Source organism: Dicentrarchus labrax, unplaced genomic scaffold (genome assembly GCF_905237075.1).
Source record: "Dicentrarchus labrax unplaced genomic scaffold, dlabrax2021, whole genome shotgun sequence".
NCBI classification, from domain to species: domain Eukaryota; kingdom Metazoa; phylum Chordata; class Actinopteri; family Moronidae; genus Dicentrarchus; species Dicentrarchus labrax.
Window position 1 is genome coordinate 1,582,935 of NW_026136723.1, and position 22,872 is coordinate 1,605,806.

At 40.0% G+C, this 22,872-nt stretch overlaps 2 protein-coding genes across 6 annotated transcripts; both read left to right on the forward strand.

Moving 5' to 3' along the window:
* The first annotated feature begins 613 nt into the window (after nt 1-613).
* On the forward strand, nt 614-7,332 carry LOC127358281 (uncharacterized). The gene is made up of 19 exons (XM_051391267.1): nt 614-766; nt 968-1,045; nt 1,345-1,758; nt 1,909-1,932; nt 2,048-2,143; nt 2,468-2,534; nt 2,665-2,765; nt 2,859-3,134; nt 3,277-3,370; nt 3,512-3,579; nt 3,686-3,904; nt 4,024-4,089; nt 4,211-4,336; nt 4,467-4,547; nt 4,746-4,829; nt 5,014-5,064; nt 5,634-5,720; nt 6,779-7,174; nt 7,321-7,332. The coding sequence occupies exons 5-19, from the start codon at nt 2,048-2,050 to the stop codon at nt 7,330-7,332; spliced, it is 1,824 nt and encodes a 607-aa protein (XP_051247227.1). The 5' UTR covers nt 614-766; nt 968-1,045; nt 1,345-1,758; nt 1,909-1,932.
* A 1,366-nt stretch (nt 7,333-8,698) lies between these two features.
* LOC127357422 (uncharacterized) lies at nt 8,699-21,319 on the forward strand. Of its 5 annotated transcripts, XM_051389631.1 has the most exons (9): nt 8,699-14,176; nt 14,870-15,482; nt 15,691-15,783; nt 15,992-16,498; nt 16,707-16,812; nt 17,513-17,651; nt 17,815-17,910; nt 18,041-18,354; nt 18,472-19,184. In XM_051389631.1, exon 1 carries the CDS (start codon nt 8,897-8,899, stop codon nt 13,622-13,624), a length of 4,728 nt encoding a protein of 1,575 aa, XP_051245591.1. In that variant the 5' UTR covers nt 8,699-8,896; the 3' UTR covers nt 13,625-14,176; nt 14,870-15,482; nt 15,691-15,783; nt 15,992-16,498; nt 16,707-16,812; nt 17,513-17,651; nt 17,815-17,910; nt 18,041-18,354; nt 18,472-19,184. The 5 variants fall into 5 exon arrangements, 4 of the variants coding, with proteins under 4 accessions (XP_051245591.1, XP_051245592.1, XP_051245594.1 ...); XR_007882260.1 differs by lacking the exons at nt 8,699-14,176; nt 14,870-15,482; nt 15,691-15,783; nt 15,992-16,498; nt 16,707-16,812 and adding exons at nt 15,799-15,885; nt 17,102-17,205; nt 20,803-21,319 and having other exon boundaries at nt 17,513-18,354; nt 18,472-19,627; XM_051389632.1 differs by lacking the exons at nt 15,691-15,783; nt 15,992-16,498; nt 16,707-16,812; ... (2 more) ...; nt 18,041-18,354; nt 18,472-19,184 and adding an exon at nt 15,483-15,532 and having other exon boundaries at nt 14,870-15,378.
* The last annotated feature ends 1,553 nt before the right edge of the window (nt 21,320-22,872 follow it).

A 22,872-nucleotide genomic window follows, 5' to 3' on the forward strand; every position in this document is an offset into this window, starting at 1 on the left:
GGATTGACTGATTTGATTTTACTGACAGAAAGCTAATAATGAATAAATATAATGTAGTTTATGATTAAGTCAGTAATATTCATGTATAGACTGCTGTGTGTATGCACAAGAGAGCCTGGTTACACAGTTTGCCAACAATGCTGTGTTTTGTCTTGTCTATCAGTGCATATATGTGGGATGCTGTCATTATGTTATCAGTATTTTCCTTGATTGATGTTGTAAAAATTGCATTTTTTTTAATGTTCACTGAGCTTTGTTGCACTGTTTTTGTTAGTGTGATATACCAGAATTATGTAGGCTTATGCGTTATGTGGATTTTGATGCTAGCTTCTTGCTATTATATATATGTATTATAATTTACTACTGTTATCTGATGTTAATACTGCAGTGATATTTTGATGATAGGTGTATTTCTAATATCAAAGTCATTAATGGCTTAATTCTAACATTTGATGTATTTGGTTATTTTACAATGAAAGTTTTTGAAAGTATTCACCACTATTATCAGATCATAACCTAACTATTACCATGCTACTGGGCTGTAATGTAAAGTGCTATCTGACACCGAGTGGCCTATTGTTTTGGATGTTAATTTACTCAGTACTTACTTACTGCTTGCTTACTACAACTATGGCAGGATATAAAATTATCAACCTATCCATTCATATGTCTTAATCCTCAAGTGGAGCTGTGGAGCATCTTCTTTGCAAGCTTTAATCCTGTTTTTTGCCTCACAGATTTACTGCTCTTGACCATTTCTTGATCGGTAAATATATGTTTTGCCATTAAATCATGTATTATTTTTTTTTAAATCAGCACTATTTGCTATTTAGAAGTGCTATGTGTGTATTTAATTTAAATTATTATATTCAGCTTCTTAGGTGATACATTTATTAAATTATTTAAAACGTAAATAATACATTATTGTTATATGTCTTTAACGCTCACTGGTGTCGTCCTGTTCTAGATAAACACTGCTTCACTCCAAACACTTCAGTATCCAGTTCAGCGTTGACCTTAAGTATCCAGTTGTGCATCTTTACCGGTAAGACATTTTTTTAATGTTGCAAAACACTGAAATTGTTATTAATGAAGAACTTGTAATCATTGTTCTGTGATGTCATGTACTGTTATTGGGGTTAATCAATATTATTTTTTAAATTAGTTTTTTAAATCATGGAATGAAAAAAAGGGGATCGTTACTACAATTAACTGGTAAAAAGTAACTGGTAACAATATTGTTAACTCATTAATTCACGTTTGGTGTTTCACATCATGCTGTTTTTTCATTATGTGGTCAACAGTATTTAGTACAGAATTCACTATATTTCCTGACTTTTCCAGGTTTCCTGTGTCCAGCATCTTCAAGACAGACTAAGCTAACTTTTTATATTTTTTGCACATTTATTATTTAGGTTTAGACAGTACTGTTATTGTAGGTTAGGAGTAGGTTAGATTTAGTCTAGAGTATTTAGTTTGTATAGTTTAGCTTTTAATGCTAGTGTAGGGACAGTTAAGTTGGCTAATTAATTTAGTTCAAGTCATTTACAATTGCATATTGTTGTTGTAATATTTTGTGAGTTATTGTTGTACAAGCTATTCTATATCGCAGGACCACGTGAGACGAGGAAAACCAGTGCAGGCCCGTGTGTGACCAAGAAGACCAGTGCAGGACCACGTGAGACGAGGAAGACCCGTGCAGGCCCGCTGACCGAGAAGACCAGGGCATTAGTTTAACTGTTGCAATTCCTCGTCTTGGTGAGTGTGTTCAAAATAGATGGTATATCTATGGTCAGATTGTGATACATCATTATCATCACATACTATCAGTCTTACTGTGGTATTTTGCTTCTTTTCTATTTTTGTGCTTTTTGATGGGTTCCTGTGATGATCCTCTACTAAACACAGACACTACAAACTTCAGTGTTCAAGGTATGTTTTTCTTATGTATTTAATATAATTTAAATTTAACTTTAATACATAATATATACAAAAATTGCTCAACTGAAATTCTGTTATAATTTTTTGTCTCTAAATTGTTTCCAAGATGCCGAGGAAGGGCAAGCGATCCCAGGCTCAGAAAGTGCGTTGGAGAAAGCCTGATGAGGATGCACTCACCCCAACTCATTCTCCAGCCTACAAGGTATGGGTTGTTTGTTGTTTGTTTGTTTTCTTTTTTGAGGTGTTAAGCTATATCGTTTATTTTAGCTAAAAAAATTTGAAGAAAGTTTTACTGTAGTTAAAAGGACTTTAAACTCCTACAGGAGTAAAATTGAACATATAATCCACAACAACATGTATATTAGTAAAACAGTGAACACTGTACTGCACAATGACTACTATTACTTTTCATATTTAAAGTACATTTAGGTGATTATTTAAAATGTAATTATGTGATCATTGTAGCTTTAAGGTGTCTTGTGAGTGTGATTGAATTACCTTATCATTTATTCTTGCCTACTTTTAGGTGCCACGTCTCTCTGAGTCTCCCCGGAGGAGAGAGGCAGGGCCTTCTTTCGGTGACTTTCTTCCTCGTAAGTAGTGACACGTTTTATTCATTCAACTATTGAATATATGCATAGACACTTGCATATATGTGTCATAATTAATTTGCAGTGGTTAATTAAGTTTTATTTTGGTGTTTGTTTCTGTGTTTTATAATAGGCCGTGGCACTGGTACACGCCATCGTGTGAGGAAATGGCCAGTTTCAGTCACGGGCTGCCAACACAAACTGGTCATCCCAGCTGAGTCTCCTGATAAGAAGGTAATTTATTTTACAATTTATAAACAAAATATCTGCTCTGATGATTGATTAGTGATTTTCATTCTAAAGAAATTCCTACTGCTTTCCCCCCAGTTTGTTCTTATTGTAGGAGCGTCCCATCTGCGCTCCATTGCAGACGGGATTGTGCCGATGCCAGAGGGAATGCTTTCCTTTGGTGTCATGTCCACACCAGGGGCCTGTGCGTCCCACCTGAGGACCGAGTTACGCAACGCTGTCGTACCTCGGACCCCGGATGCAGTCTGCATCATGGCCCCCAGCAACAACCTGACAGCCAGCCGGACCCCCCTTGAGGCAGGAGCTGATTTCCTGAAGCTCCTGAAGAGTGCCGATGGTCGTTGGCCCGGAAAGGTTATTGATTATATTGTATTTACTAGGGTACTAGGATTAATTTGGTTCCATGAGCTATTACAGTATAATGTACATTTATTTTAAAGGTTATGACATTTTGAGGAAAAGTACTTTATTAATGAACAACTATTGTTACGTGCAGGTCTTTGTGTTGGACTTTGTGCCACGTCTGACTGTTGATCCTTATCTACAAGAGCTCTTTAGTCAAGAGTTCCATAGAGTGGCAGCAGGAATGCGTAAGTTTAAAAAAACAATTTTAAATAACTGTTTGAATTAATATTATTATTTTGTCCATAATCATCATTATTTTGTAATTAACAAAAAAATAATATATTTAAGTATGTAAATAATTAATCAGGTTCTGGTTGTTTTTTAAGGTATCAAGTACTACTCGTCTTCTCGCCACTTCCCTTTGGACAACTTGGACCTGTGGAGCCCAGATGGTGTAAGTAGAGTATATTGTGATGAAATGGAAAAGTCTGATGTACACATGGCAGTAGTTCAGTTCATAGCAGATGCATATTGAGAGTTATTTTGTAACTTGTTTTCAGGTTCACTTGAGTGATGGCGAAGGCATGGTGGTCCTTGCTCATTTGCTGTGGGCTGCAGCTTACGAGCATCTGGAGGCACCTGTACTGAAACCGCAGGCCGCTCCCAGGACATCATTGCCTGTTCGTCACTTCACTCCAAGGGTCGTTGTGAGGGGAGAGGTCATCGTGCCTCGCCCCTCTAACCCTTATGAGTGGACCTCTGTGGAGAAGGGCAGGAAGGTAATATTTGCACACTGTAATGTGTAAGGTGTTGAGACTGATATTCCCCCAGCAGTTTACTTCTGTTATGGTCAGTGGGTACTTATTTTTAACACAATGTCTGCTGTTTGTCATTACAGAGGAACCTACCTGAGGAACCTGCACAGTCCTCTAGCGCACCCAAAAAGACGGAGGTTCAACAGCAGGTTTGTTATGCTTTTATATTAGGAAAGGGTTAATTGGTTATTTGTCTATCTATTATAGATGAGAGAAATTGTCAGTAATACTGTTTTATTATTATGTGGGTTGTTTTTTGTCGTGCTAAAGGAGTGCTTCATACCGCTCAACCCAGTGAGGTTCAGCAGTTCCATTTTGGCTGCCATGGATGCTGTTGTCCCTTCCCATCTTCCGACCCCTGAACACTCCGACACTGCTGTTCCACAAGACAAAACGGTAATTTGCATTCAGATTGTATCTGTTGGTTTCTGCTTCTTCCTCTCACCCTTACAAACTGCTTACGCCCAAAAGGAGCTTTTCCCCAAATATAGTTTCAAAGTTTATTTGGTTTCCTTCTTTACATTAGAAACCTGTTGTGGAACGCAGGCGGAAAGCTCCCAGGCCCACGCCTGCCAGTCATTTGAGCGTGGCTGCTGCTGCTGCAGAGGTTGGTGCATGCCACACCATACATTTAACATGTGTTTTAAATGGAGAATGCAAAGCTATTTCATTGTTAATGCAGTATGCACCAAGTTTATGTTGAAATGACAAGACCTCATTTAAGTTTCATTCTGTGTGTGTAAATAATTTAAAAAAATTTTATTTTTTCAATACATTATATTTAATTTTGGTTTATTTCTTTTAGGCTCAGGTGACACCATGCGTGGTGGACACATCCCCAGAGCCATCACTTGCCACAGCTGTGGAAGTGATTGCCGCTGCTGCGGAGGTTGGTGCATGTTATATCACACATTTTACAAATGTGTTTTAAATGGTGCATGCAAAGCTGTTTCATTGTTAATGCAGTATGCACCAAGTTTATGTTGAAATTACAAGACCTCATTTGAGCTTCATTCTGTGTAAATAATGAAAAAAAACATTGTATTTTTTCAATACACTATATTTAATTTTAGCCATCACCTGTCACGGCTGTGGAAGTGGCTGCTGCTGCTGCTGCTGCGGAGGTTGGTGCATGTTATATTACACATTTTACAAATGTGTTTTAAATGGTGCATGCAAAGCTGTTTCATTGTTAATGCAGTATGCACCAAGTTTATGTTGAAATTACAAGACCTCATTTGAGCTTCATTCTGTGTAAATAATTAAAAAAAAATGTATTTTTTCAATACACTATATTTAATTTTTGTTTATTTATTTTAGGCTCAGGTGACACCATGCGTGGTCGACACCTGCCCAGAGCCATCACCTGCCACGGCTGTGGAAGTGGCTGCTGCTGCTGCTGCTGCAGAGGTTGGTGCATGTTATATTACACATTTTACAAATGTGTTTTAAATGGTGCATGCAAAGCTGTTTTCTTGTTAATGCAGTATAAATTCGAATTAAATACAAAACAACATTAAGGTTCTCAAGTGTACTTTGAAATGACTAGACCTCATTCCAACTGGAGAACGAGACCTGGATGCACCCGTTCTCCAGTTTTTTATTATTCACCAATCTTTGAAATGTGTATCAGGTGAGTACATTGTTCTACTTATGTCTTGATTGTCATTAACATGGTATTTATTCTCATCAGACACCCAAAGCACAGACACCTCCACGGCCAAGAAGCTTCTGGATAATCGATGATGCACCCACCTGTTCCCGTTATCCAACTACAAAGGTAGGATACATTCCACTTCAACAAACACAAACATGGCATGTATATTCAGTGTTTACTCACATAGATTGACAGTGGTGTCTTTTGAAAACAAAATCCACATCACAACAACCATAAAGAGGGAGTTTGTGACTTTTTTCAAACCAACCATTGCACACACTATCATCCAAGGAGAGGTTACATCTTGATGGTAACTTTAGATTTACAAAACTATCGTGAGATTTGTACTTGTTTCTGCAACTTGGACAATTTTACCTTTAGGGCTTTATACCAGATAATTGCTGTTTGTATCCTGTGTAAAACCAAAAGTTAATTATTTTAACCTAATCCATTATCTTTTACCAAACCTAAACAATTATTTTGCCCCTAACTTTAACCTATAATACTAACTATCAGAACACTATAAATTATTTTCAATTTATAATTTTAAAAAAATAGAGCGGGGAGAAAAAGAAGGTAAGTTAAAGTTGTATCTATCTGTATACACAACTACATCAATTTACATACTTGGTCGCTTCTTAGGCTTCACAATCTTACGATAGTTTTGCAGAGTTAATATTTAGACACGACCCGGAGAGGTGAACCTAAATCACACATGAAATCTTAAAGTAAATACTACATATTTATTTGCTCAAAGTAAGCTGACTGGTGGTAGATTTTCAGGCCCTTTCAATTACATTAATTTTACAAATAACATTACTTTTATCTTCCAAAATATAAATATAATGACATTCAAATGTAGATTTCCACACACACAATTAAAATGAACTCCAAGTCACATTGGATACAAAAAAAATGGTTGACAGCCCTGAAATTATGGGTTAAATGTCACTAATGAGCCTTTTAAAACCTTTTCGGACATTTCTAATATATTTATTTCAAGTACTATATATATTATATTTAATATTTTTAAATTTCAATGTCTAATTTAAATTTCTTTATATTTTATTCTATTTCTTTTTAATTTAATTTTTTTATATTTTTTAAAATGAACACACTTAATTAAATATTGTAAGATAGTCCATAATAATAATAAACTTCATACCACACTTTTTCCACAGTGGAAACACGAAAAGGCTATTTTGTCTGTGAGGGCAACCCATTGTCAAAATGATGCCAGATACAACACCTTCAGCAGAAATCATCAGTGCACCTGCATGGCTCTTACATTTCTGGCCTACCACAACGAGGGATTACAGATCAACACCACTTACCTTGACAGAGTACTTGAGCAGGGAGATTTGCTCTATGTTGGGATCAAAAACCAGCTACTGTTGGAGAGGCGATATGTTGATGACCACCTGACCGTTGAGGAAATGCCACAGCAGGTTCTAACTGACACCAGTGTCTACAATGTGCACATGTCTTCAGTAAGATGTGGATACCTGAAGGCCCAAGAAGGAAACCTTGGTGGCTGGTTGACTCTGGATGCACAGCTTCAGTCTCTGTCAACACATGTCAGCCATGCTATCCTGATTGTATCTCCAGAGTGCATTGCGGTGTTCCGCGACACATCAGGACGATACGGAGTGTTTGATTCTCACTCAAGAAATGCAAGAGGATTGCAACACCCTGATGGAACTGCTGTTATGTTGACTTTCAGCCAGTTGAGTGACCTCAGCAACCACCTGCAAAGGCTGTTTGAAGGCCGTGGTGCTAATGCCTCTTATGAGTTTGTGCCAGTAACTTTTGAGTCTGTCGACAAATCCAGTGAACGTCATGGACAGCCAGGTGATGTCAAGATCACACAAAGTGCTTCAGCTGTACCACCATCAGAAGGAAGTGTTGAAGCCAAGTCACCAGCGACTTTCTGCAGACCAGAAGAAGAACTTGTGCAAGTGCTAAACATTTCTCCTGCCGTCCCACAAGCATGTGCAAGTGTGGAAGACTCAGAGAAAAATGCAGGAAAAGGACAACCAAACATCCTGAAAGTTGTGACCAAACTAAGTAAACATCAGCGACGCAAAGCTTTGCGGAGAAGTAGAAGCACAAAGAAAGCAGAGAAATCTACATCTCAGAGACACAACGCAAGAAAGGAATATGAACGACAGAAATATGCCAGCATTTCAGACTTTAAAAGGAATAAAGTGGAGGCTATGAAAACAAAATATGGCCAAGACTGTCGTTACCGCAAAGAGAAGAAACTGTACATAGTCAGAAGATACCAAGAAGATTCTGATTTCCAGAACAGACAAAGAAAGTACATCAAGCTGAGGTACAACACAGATTCTGATTTCCAGAGCAGACAAAGAAAGTACATCAAGCTGAGGTACAACACAGATTCTGATTTTCAGAGCAGACAAAGACAGTACATCAAGCAGAGGTACAACACAGATTCTGATTTTCAGAGCAGACAAAGACAGTACATCAAGCAGAGGTACAACACAGATTCTGATTTTCAGAGCAGACAAAGACAGTACATCAAGCAGAGGTACAACAGTGACCAAGCATTCAGGCTGCATCATATACGGCGCTGCACCCAGCAGAAAAAGGACAAGTTAACTACAAATGCTGCATATCAAATACACCATAAATTGCAGCGTGCCCAAAGAATCAAAAGGAAATACAGACGGATTGTAATCAACTGCCGACCACAGCGTGTGATCAATCCTGTGATGGAGGCTGCAATATCTTCATTCCGGGAAAAGACTAAGCAAGGACCTACTTATGTCTGTACAGTGTGCCACCGGACTTTGTTCGCCAATCAAGTTATGCGTTGCAAAAGGACCAAATACGTCAAAAACAGTGATTTGGTTGCTGCTTGTTTAACTGGTAAATATGTTCATGTCTGTGACATTGGATGCTCTTCCACTTGCACCATGCCACACGAAAGAATGCAGGAGTGGATCTGCTACACCTGTGATGACCACCTGAGAAGAGGAAACCTGCCACCTATTGCAATGGAAAATAAATTGGAGCTGGCACCAATTCCTTCGGAACTGGCTGAACTGAATGTGCTGGAGAGACAGCTGATTGCCAAGATCCTACCTTTTGCCAAAATTGTTGCATTGCCAAAAGGACAGCAAAGAGCAGTACACGGTGCTGTTGTATGTGTGCCTTCTGAGGTAGAAGCTACAGTGAACAGTCTCCCAAGACCGAGCAGTGATGCCCAGCTGTTGCAAGTTAAACTAAAACGACGCATCAAGTACAAAGGACATCAGTACTTCTACACTGTCAACATGAAGAATGTGCTAGCAGCACTAGTGACACTCAAGGACATGCATTCGCAATACAAAGATGTATCTGTTGATCATAGTGCTACTTTCAACAGTCTCCCAGATGATCTGCCATGTGATAAAGAACAGACACAACAGGACAATGGAGATGCAAGTGAGCAGGCTGACCAGTCGAAAAACCCAGAGAAAGACGAACTTAGACCTGGTCTGGTCTTGGACTCTTGCATGCAGCCACCCGACATAGCACAGGAAGTGTTATCTTATGGCGATGGAATTTTCAGTGTTGCACCAGCCCAAGGAAATAAACCTGTGGGCTTCTTTGCCATACCGAAACTAGAAGCCATGGCCTTCCCTGTGCAGTTCCCAACAGGCCAGAACACATTAGATGAGGTCAGGGGAAAAAAACTGTCACCCAGTAAATACTTCAATGCAAGACTGTTCTGTGTTGACACAAGATTTGCAAGTGACCAGAGTTACCTGTTCTTCGCCCAGTTTGTGACGGAAACACACATGGCTACAAACAGCATGTCCATCCAATTGCGCAAAGGCAAACCGATGAGCAGAGATGGGCGCAAAATCTCCAGCAAGATGCTTCAGGATAAACAAGAGGTGGAAAAACTAATCACAAACCAGGACGCAACACGCTTCATGCGACCTCTGCGAGGCACTCCAGCATACTGGGAAAAAACACTGAAGGATATGAATGCTATGGTCAGACAGTTGGGAAAGCCTACATTCTTCCTGACATTTTCGGCAGCTGAAATGAGATGGCCTGAGGTCATAGAGGCAGTGAAAGCTCAGCAAGGAGAACAAGTTGACTTTTCACAGCTCGACTGGAATGCCAAATGTGACATACTTCGCAGCAACCCTGTGACTGTTATGCGGCTGTTTGAGAAAAGAGTAGACGCGCTGATGACAGATCTGATACGGTCACCTGCACAGCCCATTGGAGAAGTAGAGGACTACTTCTATCGAGTTGAGTTTCAAGCCAGAGGAAGTCCTCACATTCACTTGCTGGTTTGGATCAAAGATGCACCCGAGTTTGGAGACCAAGATGATGCCGAAGTAATCAACTTCATCGACCAGTACATCACATGCCAGATGCCAGACCCAAAGGCAGACCCAGAGCTCCACAAGATTGTATCAGAGGTTCAAGTCCACAGCAGGAACCATTCAAAATCCTGCAAGAAAGGCAATGTAATGTGCAGATTTGGGTTTCCAAAACTTCCCATGGAGAGGACCATCATCACCTTTCCAGAACAAGATGACGATGATGACGATGACGACGATGACAACCAGCAACAGCAAAGTGCACAAAAAAACAGACGCAAAGGCAAAAAGGGAAAACGAAAGAACAGAGCTCTTCGGATCAGACAAAAGGAGGCCAAGGACAAGCTACAAATGCTAAGGAATTTCATTAGTGACCCAAATGCCTCATTCAACAACTTGTCTGAGCTGCTGGAAAAATGCAACCTCACCTATGAGGAATACAGGAAATGTGTCACCAATTTGACAATGAGCAATGTCATTATGCTGAAACGTCATCCAAACCACTGCTGGGTGAATGGATACAATCCAGATCTGCTGAGAGCATGGAACGCGAACATGGACATCCAATTTGTGCTTGACGAGTTCAGCTGCCTTATGTACATGATGTCATATGTGTCCAAGCCAGAACATGAGATGACTGAGTTCCTGAATGATGTCATTCGTGATGTGAAGAAAACGGACGTCAACGAGAACGATGAAATGAAGCACATAATGCAGGCATACGCTAAACACAGAGAGGTCAGCGCTCAAGAGGCTGTGGCACGGACATGCAGCTTGCCACTCAAAAAGTGCTCGCGAAATGTGGTGTTCATTCAGACTGATGACAATGCTACAAAGATGAGTCTTCCTATGAGCAGATTAAAGGACATTTCACCAGATTCAGACCAGGTGTGGATGTCAGGCCTACCAGAGAAATATGCAGAAAGACCCCAAACACCTGAATATGAATGCTTGTGTTTGGCTGACTTTGCATCTCAGTACAGGACTCTCTATGGACAACAATCCAAAGGAAAAAATGCAGTTTCCCTTTTGAATGACAAAGGACACATTCAAAAAAGAACTGTAGGAAAGCCTGCCATCATTAGATTTGCACGCTTCTCAGAAGAGAAAGATCCAGAAAGGTTCTACGGACGACTCCTCAAACTGTACCTCCCACACAGATCAAATGATGACCTGAAAAGCAAAGAATGCCCCACATACGAACAGTTTTACAAACGGGGTCGTAAGTGGGGATATGACGTACGAGCTCTGGTCGACATCATGAAGAAAAAATATGAAGGACATGGCAAAGAATTTGAGAAGGCACTGGAAAAAATTCAAAAGGAAGGCCTGGTCGTTGATGCGTGGAACACCTTTGCACCCGAGGTTGAAGTGGATCGTTTGGAGTGCATCGCTGAACGAGAAGCCATAAACCCCATTAACGACAACGAAATGGACAACGTACCAGACTTCCAAGTGAATCGTGACAGCAGTATAGCTGTACCAGCAATAGAGGCACCAAAGCTGAGCCCAGACTTTGTGAGGAAGCTATACCAAAGCCTCAACGAAACACAGGCATGCATATTTTACACTGTGCGTGAATGGTGCCTCAAACGTGTCTGGGGACACAATCCTGAACAGTTCTTTTACTTTGTCAGTGGTGGAGCTGGTTGTGGAAAGTCACATGTAATCAAATGCATACATGAGGAGGCGACCAAGATTCTGCGCCAACTCCCAAGATTCCGCGACCAGGGAGACATGTCCACGCCTGCAGTGCTACTGACTGCATTTACTGGCACTGCAGCCTTCAACATCTCTGGCAAGACCTTGCATTCAATGTTAAAATTGCCAAGAAGTTTGAAACCACCATATCAGGGACTTGGAAATACATTGGATGAAATGAGAGCAATACTGTGCAATGCAGAAATTCTGATCATAGATGAAATCTCCATGGTTTCAAAGGAGTTATTTGCCTACGTCCACTGGAGATTTCAGCAGATCAAAGGCAACAAGAAACCCTTCGGAGGCATGTCTGTTTTGGCAGTAGGAGACTTCTACCAACTGCCACCGCTTGGCAAAGCAAAACCACTTTGCGTGTATGAGGAGGGCGTGCTCGATGTTTGGAAAGACAACTTCCAAATGGTCAGTCTGACACAGATCATGCGGCAGAAAGATGATCTTGTGTTTGCAGAGCTTCTGAACAGGTTGCGGGTAAAGAGGAAGACAGACGCACTCAGAGACGATGACAGAGCTTTACTCACCCAGACTGTCATCGACATCAAAGACTGTCCACTCGATGCCCTGCATATCTTTGCAACAAACAGAGAGGTTGATGAGCACAACCGAGCAACTGTAGCAGCTCTACATCGTGATTTTGTCAACATTAAGGCACAGGACTACGCCAAAGACCCCACCACAGGGGAAATGATCCAGACAAGAGGCTTCAAGGGGAAAAAAAGAGACCTACCTGACTGCATACAGGCTGCACACGGTGTACGCGTTATGATAGTCAGGAATCTTGATGTGGAGGACGGACTTGTGAATGGAACATTTGGAACCATTGCCAACATCATAACAGGCCAGCAAGATGGACAAACAAGAGTGACAATGATTGGACTTCAACTGGACAATCCAACCTCCGGACAGAAATTACGTAAAAAGATCCAAGGGCAATCGGATAACCTGGTCTACATTGAGAGAACTGAGGAGAACATGACCAAAAAAGGAGCCGTTCGGAGGCAGTTCCCAATGAAGTTGGCCTTTGCCTGCACAGCTCACAAAGTGCAAGGCATGACAATGGAGTCTGCAGTGGTGTCTCTGAAGCGTGTGTTTGAGTCTGGAATGTCGTATGTTGCCCTCAGCAGGACAACCTCACTTCAAGGCCTGCACATTACGGATTTTGATGAAAAGAAAATCTACGCTGATCCTGAAATCACAGCTGCAATGGAAAACATGAAGCAAGCATCATTCGAGAGCACAAGACCACTCTTGCAGCATGTGAAATTGGCAGATGGAACAGCCCAAACCATCACAATTATTCACCACAACACACAAGGACTTCCATCTCACATTGAGGACCTTAAATGCCACCATGAACTGACACTTGCTGATGTGTTATGCATCACAGAAACACATCTGTCTGGATCGTTTGTTTCCTCCAAGTTCCAGTTGGAAGGATATAACATGTTTACACGCAGCAGACAAGTGTCCTACACAAACCTTTCGGACATGACAGCAAAAGATGGTGGCGGTGTTGCAGTGTACTGTAAGAGCCACATTCAAGCAGAGGCTCGGAGGTACTTCCAAAATGTGACTGATCTTGAGTTTGTAGTCGTCAAACTAATGGCCCCAGTCAGAGCAGTGATTGCAGCTGTTTACAGACCACCACACTTCTGTCTCAAAAAGTTTCTGCCAAACATGGAAAGCCTCTTGGACTCCTTGGACATGATGAATCACCAGCCAGTCATTGTTTGCGGAGACTTTAATGAGGACCTTCTATGCAAAGGAAAAAAGGCAATACAAGAGTTATTCCAATCAAAAGGATACACACAACTCATAACAGATGCAACAACTGAAAACAGGACACTTCTCGATCACATTTACGTGTCTCAACCACACACCTGTGTCCAGTCTGGTGTACTGCAAACTTACCACAGTTATCACAGTCCCGTCTACTCTATTTTAACGTTGCCAGCCAACTAAACACATGTAGGTCAGTTCAATATCTCTTGGAGTCCGCATAAACTAGGGCCTAAGGTGGTATTGTTCTGTTAATCATTATCTCTATGGGCAATTTTTATTTTATTTTATTTTTTTGCCTCTTAGAGTCCGCATAAACTAGGGCCTAAGGTGGTATTTTTGTCAATCATTATCTCTCTATGTGCAATTTTATCATGCTAATCACTGTAAGTCAGTTCGATATCTCTTGGAGTCCGCATAAACTAGGGCCCAAGGTGGTATTGTTCTGTCAATCATTATCTTTGGGTGCAATTTTATCATGTTAATCACTGTAAGTCAGTTCGATATCTCTTGGAGTCCGCATAAACTAGGGCCTAAGGTGGTATTGTTCTGTCAATCATTATCTTTGGGTGCAATTTTATCATGCTAATCACTGTAAGTCAGTTCGATATCTCTTGGAGTCCGCATAAACTAGGGCCTAAGGTGGTATTGTTCTGTCAATCATTATCTCTATGTGCAATTTTTATTTTATTTAGTTTTTTTACCTCTTAGAGTCCGCATAAACTAGGGCCTAAGGTGGTATTTTTGTCAATCATTATCTCTTTATGTGCAATTTTATCATGCTAATCAATGTAAGTCAGTTCGATATCTCTTGGAGTCCGCATAAACTAGGGCCTAAGGTGGTATTGTTCTGTCAATCATTATCTTTGGGTGCAATTTTATCATGCTAATCACTGTAAGTCAGTTCAATATCTCTTGGAGTCCGCATAAACTAGGGCCTAAGGTGGTATTGTTCTGTCAATCATTATCTTTGGGTGCAATTTTATCATGCTAATCACTGTAAGTCAGTTCGATATCTCTTGGAGTCCGCATAAGCTAGGGCCTAAGGTGGTATTGTTCTGTCAATCATTATCTCTGGGTGCAATTTTATCATGCTAATCAATGTAAGTCAGTTCGATATCTCTTGGAGTCCGCATAAACTAGGGCCTAAGGTGGTATTGTTCTGTCAATCATTATCTCTATGTGCAATTTTTATTTATTTAGTTTTTTATTCTTGAGTCCGCATAAACTAGGGCCTAAGGTGGTATTTTTGTCAATCATTATCTCTTGTGCATTTTTTTTTTTAGTGTTTTTACCTCTTGGAGTCCGCATAAACTAGGGCCTAAGGTGGTATTTTTGTCAATCATTATCTCTGGGTGCAATTTTATCATGCTAATCAATGTAAGTCAGTTCGATATCTCTTGGAGTCCGCATAAACTAGGGCCTAAGGTGGTATTGTTCTGTCAATCATTATCTTTGGGTGCAATTTTATCATGCTAATCACTGTAAGTCAGTTCAATATCTCTTGGAGTCCGCATAAGCTAGGGCCTAAGGTGGTATTGTTCTGTCAATCATTATCTTTGGGTGCAATTTTATCATGCTAATCACTGTAAGTCAGTTCAATATCTCTTGGAGTCCGCATAAGCTAGGGCCTAAGGTGGTATTGTTCTGTCAATCATTATCTCTGGGTGCAATTTAATCATGCTAATCAATGTAAGTCAGTTCGATATCTCTTGGAGTCCGCATAAGCTAGGGCCTAAGGTGGTATTGTTCTGTCAATCATTATCTTTGGGTGCAATTTTATCATGCTAATCACTGTAAGTCAGTTCGATATCTCTTGGAGTCCGCATAAACTAGGGCCTAAGGTGGTATTGTTCTGTCAATCATTATCTCTATGTGCAATTTTTATTTTATTTAGTTTTTTTACCTCTTAGAGTCCGCATAAACTAGGGCCTAAGGTGGTATTTTTGTCAATCATTATCTCTCTATGTGCAATTTTATCATGCTAATCAATGTAAGTCAGTTCGATATCTCTTGGAGTCCGCATAAACTAGGGCCTAAGGTGGTATTGTTCTGTCAATCATTATCTTTGGGTGCAATTTTATCATGCTAATCACTGTAAGTCAGTTCAATATCTCTTGGAGTCCGCATAAACTAGGGCCTAAGGTGGTATTGTTCTGTCAATCATTATCTCTGGGTGCAATTTTATCATGCTAATCAATGTAAGTCAGTTCGATATCTCTTGGAGTCCGCATAAACTAGGGCCTAAGGTGGTATTGTTCTGTCAATCATTATCTCTATGTGCAATTTTTATTTTATTTAGTTTTTTTACCTCTTAGAGTCCGCATAAACTAGGGCCTAAGGTGGTATTTTTGTCAATCATTATCTCTGGGTGCAATTTTATCATGCTAATCACTGTAAGTCAGTTCAATATCTCTTGGAGTCCGCATAAGCTAGGGCCTAAGGTGTTATTGTTCTGTCAATCATTATCTCTCTGGGTGCAATTTTATCATGCTAATCAATGTAAGTCAGTTCGATATCTCTTGGAGTCCGCATAAACTAGGGCCTAAGGTGGTATTGTTCTGTCAATCATTATCTTTGGGTGCAATTTTATCATGCTAATCACTGTAAGTCAGTTCAATATCTCTTGGAGTCCGCATAAGCTAGGGCCTAAGGTGGTATTGTTCTGTCAATCATTATCTTTGGGTGCAATTTAATCATGCTAATCAATGTAAGTCAGTTCGATATCTCTTGGAGTCCGCATAAGCTAGGGCCTAAGGTGGTATTGTTCTGTCAATCATTATCTCTGGGTGCAATTTAATCATGCTAATCAATGTAAGTCAGTTCGATATCTCTTGGAGTCCGCATAAACTAGGGCCTAAGGTGGTATTGTTCTGTCAATCATTATCTCTATGTGCAATTTTTATTTTATTTAGTTTTTTTACCTCTTAGAGTCCGCATAAACTAGGGCCTAAGGTGGTATTTTTGTCAATCATTATCTCTATGTGCAATTTTATCATGCTAATCAATGTAAGTCAGTTCAATATCTCTTGGAGTCCGCATAAACTAGGGCCTAAGGTGGTATTGTTCTGTCAATCATTATCTCTGGGTGCAATTTTATCATGCTAATCAATGTAAGTCAGTTCGATATCTCTTGGAGTCCGCATAAACTAGGGCCTAAGGTGGTATTGTTCTGTCAATCATTATCTCTGGGTGCAATTTTATCATGCTAATCAATGTAAGTCAGTTCGATATCTCTTGGAGTCCGCATAAACTAGGGCCTAAGGTGGTATTGTTCTGTCAATCATTATCTCTCTGGGTGCAATTTTATCATGCTAATCAATGTAAGTCAGTTCAATATCTCTTGGAGTCCGCATAAACTAGGGCCTAAGGTGGTATTGTTCTGTCAATCATTATCTCTCTGGGTGCAATTTTAATCATGCTAATCAATGTAAGTCAGTTCGATATCTCTTGGAGTCCGCATAAACTAGGGCCTAAGGTGGTATTGTTCTGTCAATCTTATCTCTGGGTGCAATTTTATCATGCTAATCAATGTAAGTCAGTTCGATATCTCTTGGAGTCCGCATAAACTAGGGCCTAAGGTGGTATTGTTCTGTCAATCATTATCTCTGTGATTTTTTTTTTTTTTTTTTCTTGAGTCCGCATAAACTAGGGCCTAAGGTGGTATTGTTCTGTCAATCATTATCTCTGGGTGCAATTTTATCATGCTAATCAATGTAAGTCAGTTCAATATCTCTTGGAGTCCGCATAAACTAGGGCCTAAGGTGGTATTGTTCTGTCAATCATTATCTCTGGGTGCAATTTTATCATGCTAATCAATGTAAGTCAGTTCGATATCTCTTGGAGTCCGCATAAACTAGGGCCCAAGGTGGTATTGTTCTGTCAATCATTATCTCTCTATGTGCAATTTTTATTTTTAATTTTTTTATTTTTATCTCTTAGAGTCCACATAAATGGGGCCTAAGGTGGTATTGTTCTGTCAGTGATTATCTGTCTGGGTGCAATTTTATCATGCTGATCAATGTAAGTCAGTTCGATATCTCTTAGAGTCCGCATAAACTAGGGCCTAAGGTGGTATTGTTCTGGTTGTATTGGCTGGAAATACAAAGTTGTAGGGACAGAGCAGCTCCATTGAGGACTTGCAATGAAGATAGTGAAGCTACACTTCCAGTGATGCAGACAGGATAGGGACAGCAGCTCCAAGATTGAGGTAAATACTAGGTTAAGTATAGAGTCGCACTGCAAATCATTGCTGTTTGTTATTTGATCAACTGTTCACATACCGTATATTGTTTGGGTCATAATTCCTTCTCATAGACAGATATAAGATGTCTCAATTTTTTTTTTTTTTTTTTTTTTTTTTTTTTTAACAGACGCCATGTCGCTGTTACATTGTGGTTTGTGCCGAAGAAGAACAACATCCAAGAGACCAACAGAAGGAGTAGAACAACATAAGCAACAAAATAAATGTAGGTACACTTTTTCTTTGAAATAAGATTTGTTTCCAGTACTTTTGTGATTTACTACAGATATTTTGTTTATCTGTACTCAGAAAACACTATTAATACTGTTTTTTTTTTTTTGTCCTGTCCTGACGAGGAACAACAAGACGGAATCAACAACATTAAGCTAAGTGCTCTTTTTTCTTCTAATGACATTTTCATTTTTCATATTTCATTTCTCACAAATATTACATATTACATTATTGATGTTTTGTTAGCTGTATACTTATTCTATCATCTAATTAATGATTTTCTCTTTTTTATTGTTCATAAATCTGACACCTGATGAACACCATGCAAAGACGGATGGCAGCAACCCCAAAGACAAAAGTAGGATCATCAGTGAGGACTACAGCGAAGACGGCAGCCGTTCAACCTGTGAAGACTCAGAATTCCAACACAAGGCTTGAGGTAAAATCCTAATTATTAAAGATTGTACTTTCATTGCCTTTTATCACATTTGTGTCAGTACTTTGTAAAGATATACATCAACAACTTGTCTTTCTCAATTTGTCTTTCTCACACTAGAAACCAGATGAGAAGTAGGAAGAATGCACTGCTGGTGTTAATTTCAGCAACTGTTCTCTTTGTGCCGAAGAAGAACAACATCCAAGAGACCAACAGAAGGAGAAGAACAACATAAGTAACAAAATAAATGTAGGTACACTTTTTCTTTGAAATAAGATTTGTTTCCAGTACTTTTTTGATTTACTACAGATATATTGTTTATCTGTACTCAGAAAACACTGTATTAATACTATTGTGTTTTTTTGTCCTGTCCTGACGAGGAACAACAAGACGGAATCGACAACATTAAGCTAAGTGCTCTTTTTTCTTCTAATGACATTTTCATTTTTTATATTTCATTTCTCACAAATATTACATATTACATTATTGATGTTTTGTTAGCTGTATACTTATTCTATCATCTAATTAATGATTTTCTCTTTTTCTCTTTTTTCTTTTTGGTTGTTTTTTGATTGTGCATAAATCTGACACCTGATGAACACCATGCAAAGAAGGATGGCAGCAACCCCAAAGACAAAAGTAGGATCATCAGTGAGGACTACAGCGAAGACGGCATCTGATCAGAACATCAACACCAGATGACACGGACACAGTATTAAGACTGGCGATGAGCAAAACAAGGATTGGAGGACAGTTACGGGACAAATCTTATTGGCTCTTTGTGTTTTGGCTCCATTTAAAAATGTTCAAATAAATAATATGACATGAAATTACTAGTAGTGTCACTGAGTAGTGTCAGTGTGTTGTGGTTCACATACACCAAGCATTAGGCTAGCAGTAAAGTATAGCTTGTTGCTAGGCAGAATTTCTTACAATATTTCTAATATTGCAAACTTTCCATGCTACATTTTGAACAGTCTAGTTGTTCTCTCATATGAACACACACATATGTTGAAAGCTTGATTTGTCACATACCTAAGCGATGGTAGAGGTCACATACAGTGAACTACTCGGCAGTGTCAGTAATGTATGGGCCAGTGTCACGGGCCAGAGCAAGGCACAATCAAAATTGCTTTAGGAATTTTCTAGTTATTGTGCCTTGCATAAGCAAGCACAATACTATTATTCCCCATACTTATTATAATATTTTATTCTTCCGTACGCTTTTTCGGCGCGCTTCTTCTCCCGGAGCTTTGATCGCACGTACACAAAAAAGGTATCAAAACGTGCGGCTCGATGAGGACATTAGTGCTATGACTTTTCTAAGAATTTCGCCAAACGGTTTGCCGATAAATCGCCAAAAACCGGTCCAAAAAATGAATGGGTGTGTATTGCGAGAACCTCCAACTGAAAAAAACTGCCAGAGTGCGTGACATCATCGCTAGAGTGTGGGGAGAGAGAAAAATTTGTCGAAAAATAAATTTGTAAACTGCTGTCATGGCCACAAATTTCACTCTACAGAAATAATTTATAGATAGAAACGTAGGTAAATCCGTTGGGGTCGCAGTGATACTACTGCTGAAGCTGTCAGACAAATAGTTTTGGCGGGAAACGCACTGATGCGCCAGCAACGCCCTCTCACGGCCCCATCTACTCCCATGTTAATTTTAGAGGAGCAATCTTGAAAAACGCTCGTTGAACCTCTTCTCTCTCAATCTCCCCAGGTCACATTTTTTAACTTTAGCCACTGAAACTCGGCAGCGCTATAGTCAACAAGATGACGACGCTCACGGTCTTTTCGGTTTTCATTTCGGTCGTTCCTGGCCATGCTTTTGAGGGGATTCATTTTAAATGTTTTCTGTCTCTCTGAGGAGTTAGAGACAGAGAGAGAGCGCGCGCAGCTGCTGTGGGCTCCCCTGATTGCCATGACAACCAAAGCCTGCTCACACACACACACACACACACACACACACACAGCTAGCTACAGAGAATGACAAGACATTAATAAGCTAGCGCTAGCTGGCTAGCTAAAGATAATTAGCAGGTGGCTAACAAGCAAACAATTTAAAGCTGAATGATTTTAATATTAACACAAAATAAGAACAATACACCTTAAATATTTTACCCTACTATGAGCTGTTCCTTAATTTACATTAGCACTCCTTCAGGAGAATAATACAATTAAACACATTAACCAAAGCTAGCACTTAGCTAGCGATTAGCGGTTAGCACTTAGCTAGCGATTAGCACAGAGCTAGCGATTAGCACTTAGCTAGCGATTAGCGCAGAGCTAGCGGTTAGCACGTAGACATGGTATTAACATATGGGCCAGAGCAAGGCACAATCAAAATTGCTTTAGGAATTTTCTAGTTATTATTTATTATTATTCTTCCGTACGCTTTTTCGGCGCGCTTCTTCTCCCGCAGCTTTTGTCGCACATACACAAAAAAGGTATCAAAACGTGCGGCTCGATGAGGACATTAGTGCTATGACTTTTCTAAGAATTCCGCCAAACGGTTTGCCGATAAATCGCCAAAAACCGGTCCAAAAAATGAATGGGTGTGTATTGCGAGAACCTCCAACTGAAAAAAACTGCCAGAGTGCGTGACATCATCGCTAGAGTGTGGGGAGAGAGAAAAATTTGTCGAAAAATAAATTTGTAAACTGCTGTCACGGCCACAAATTTCACTCTACAGAAATAATTTATAGATAGAAACGTAGGTAAATCCGTTGGGGTCGCAGTGATACCACTGCTGAAGCTGTCAGACAAATAGTTTTGGCGGGAAACGCACTGATGCGCCAGCAACGCCCTCTCACGGCCCCATCTACTCCCATGTTAATTTTAGAGGAGCAATCTTCAAAAACGCTTGTTGAACCTCTTCTCTCTCAATCTCCCCAGGTCACATTTTTTAACTTTAGCCACTGAAACTCGGCACTGCTATAGTCAACAAGATGACGACGCTCACGGTCTTTTTCGGTTTTCATTTCGGTCGTTCCTGGCCATGCTTTTGAGGGGATTCATTTTAAATGTTTTCTGTCTCTCTGAGGAGTTAGAGACAGAGAGAGAGCGTGCGCAGCTGCTGTGGGCTCCCCTGATTGCCATGACAACCAAAGCCTGCTCACACACACACACACACACACACACACACAGCTAGCTACAGAGAATGACAAGACATTAATAAGCTAGCGCTAGCTGGCTAGCTAAAGATAATTAGCAGGTGGCTAACAAGCAAACAATTTAAAGCTGAATGATTTTAATATTAACACAAAATAAGAACAATACACCTTAAATATTTTACCCTACTATGAGCTGTTCCTTAATTTACATTAGCACTCCTTCAGGAGCATAATACAATTAAACACATTAACCAAAGCTAGCACTTAGCTAGCGATTAGCGCTTAGCTAGCGATTAGCATGTAGATAGCGATTAGCGCTTAGCTAGCGATTAGCATGTAGATAGCGATTAGCACGGTTAGCTAGCGATTAGCGGTTAGCTAGCGATTAGCACGTAGCTAAGCGCTAGCTTTGGTTTATGTGTTTTGGTGTGCTAGCTCTAGCTAGCTAGCTAAAGAGAATGACATGATATTGATATGCTAGCGCTAGCTAAGGAGGATGACAGGTTATCAGTATGCTATAGGGAGGATTACATGGCATTAATAATCTAGCGCTAGCTGGCTAGCTAAAGATAATTAGCAGGTGGCTAACAAGTAAACAATTTAAAGCAGAATGATTTTAATATTAACACAAGTTCAATACACCTTAAATATTTTACCCTACTGTGAGCTGTTCCTTCATTTACATTAGCACTCCTTCAGGAGCATAATACAATTAAACACATTAACCAAAGCTAGCACTTAGCTAGCGATTAGCGGTTAGCACTTAGCTAGCGATTAGCGCAGAGCTAGCGATTAGCTTAGCTAGCGCTTAGCGCAGAGCTTTGTGTTTATGGCTAGTAGAAAGGGATTAATATATGGGCCAGGCAGGCAGAATCAAAATGGCTAGACATGGTATTAACATATGGGCCAGAGCAAGGCACAATCAAAATTGCTTTAGGAATTTTCTAGTTATTAAACTTATTATTATTCTTCCGTACGTTTTTCGGCGCGCTTCTTCTCCCCCGGAGCTTTTGTCGCACATACACAAAAAAGGTATCAAAACGTGCGGCTCGGATGAGGACATCTAGTGCTATGACTTTTCTAAGAATTTCGCCAAACGGTTTGCCGATAAATCGCCAAAAACCGGTCCAAAAAATGAATGGGTGTGTATTGCGAGAACCTCCAACTGAAAAAAACTGCCAGAGTGCGTGACATCATCGCTAGAGTGTGGGGAGAGAGAAAAATTTGTGGAAAAATAAATTTGTAAACTGCTGTCATGGCCACAAATTTCACTCTACCGAAATAATTTATAGATAGAAACGTAGGTAAATTCGTTGGGGTCGCAGTGATACTACTGCTGAAGCTGTCAGACAAATAGTTTTGGCGGGAGACGCACTGATGCGCCAGCAACTCCCTCTCATGGCC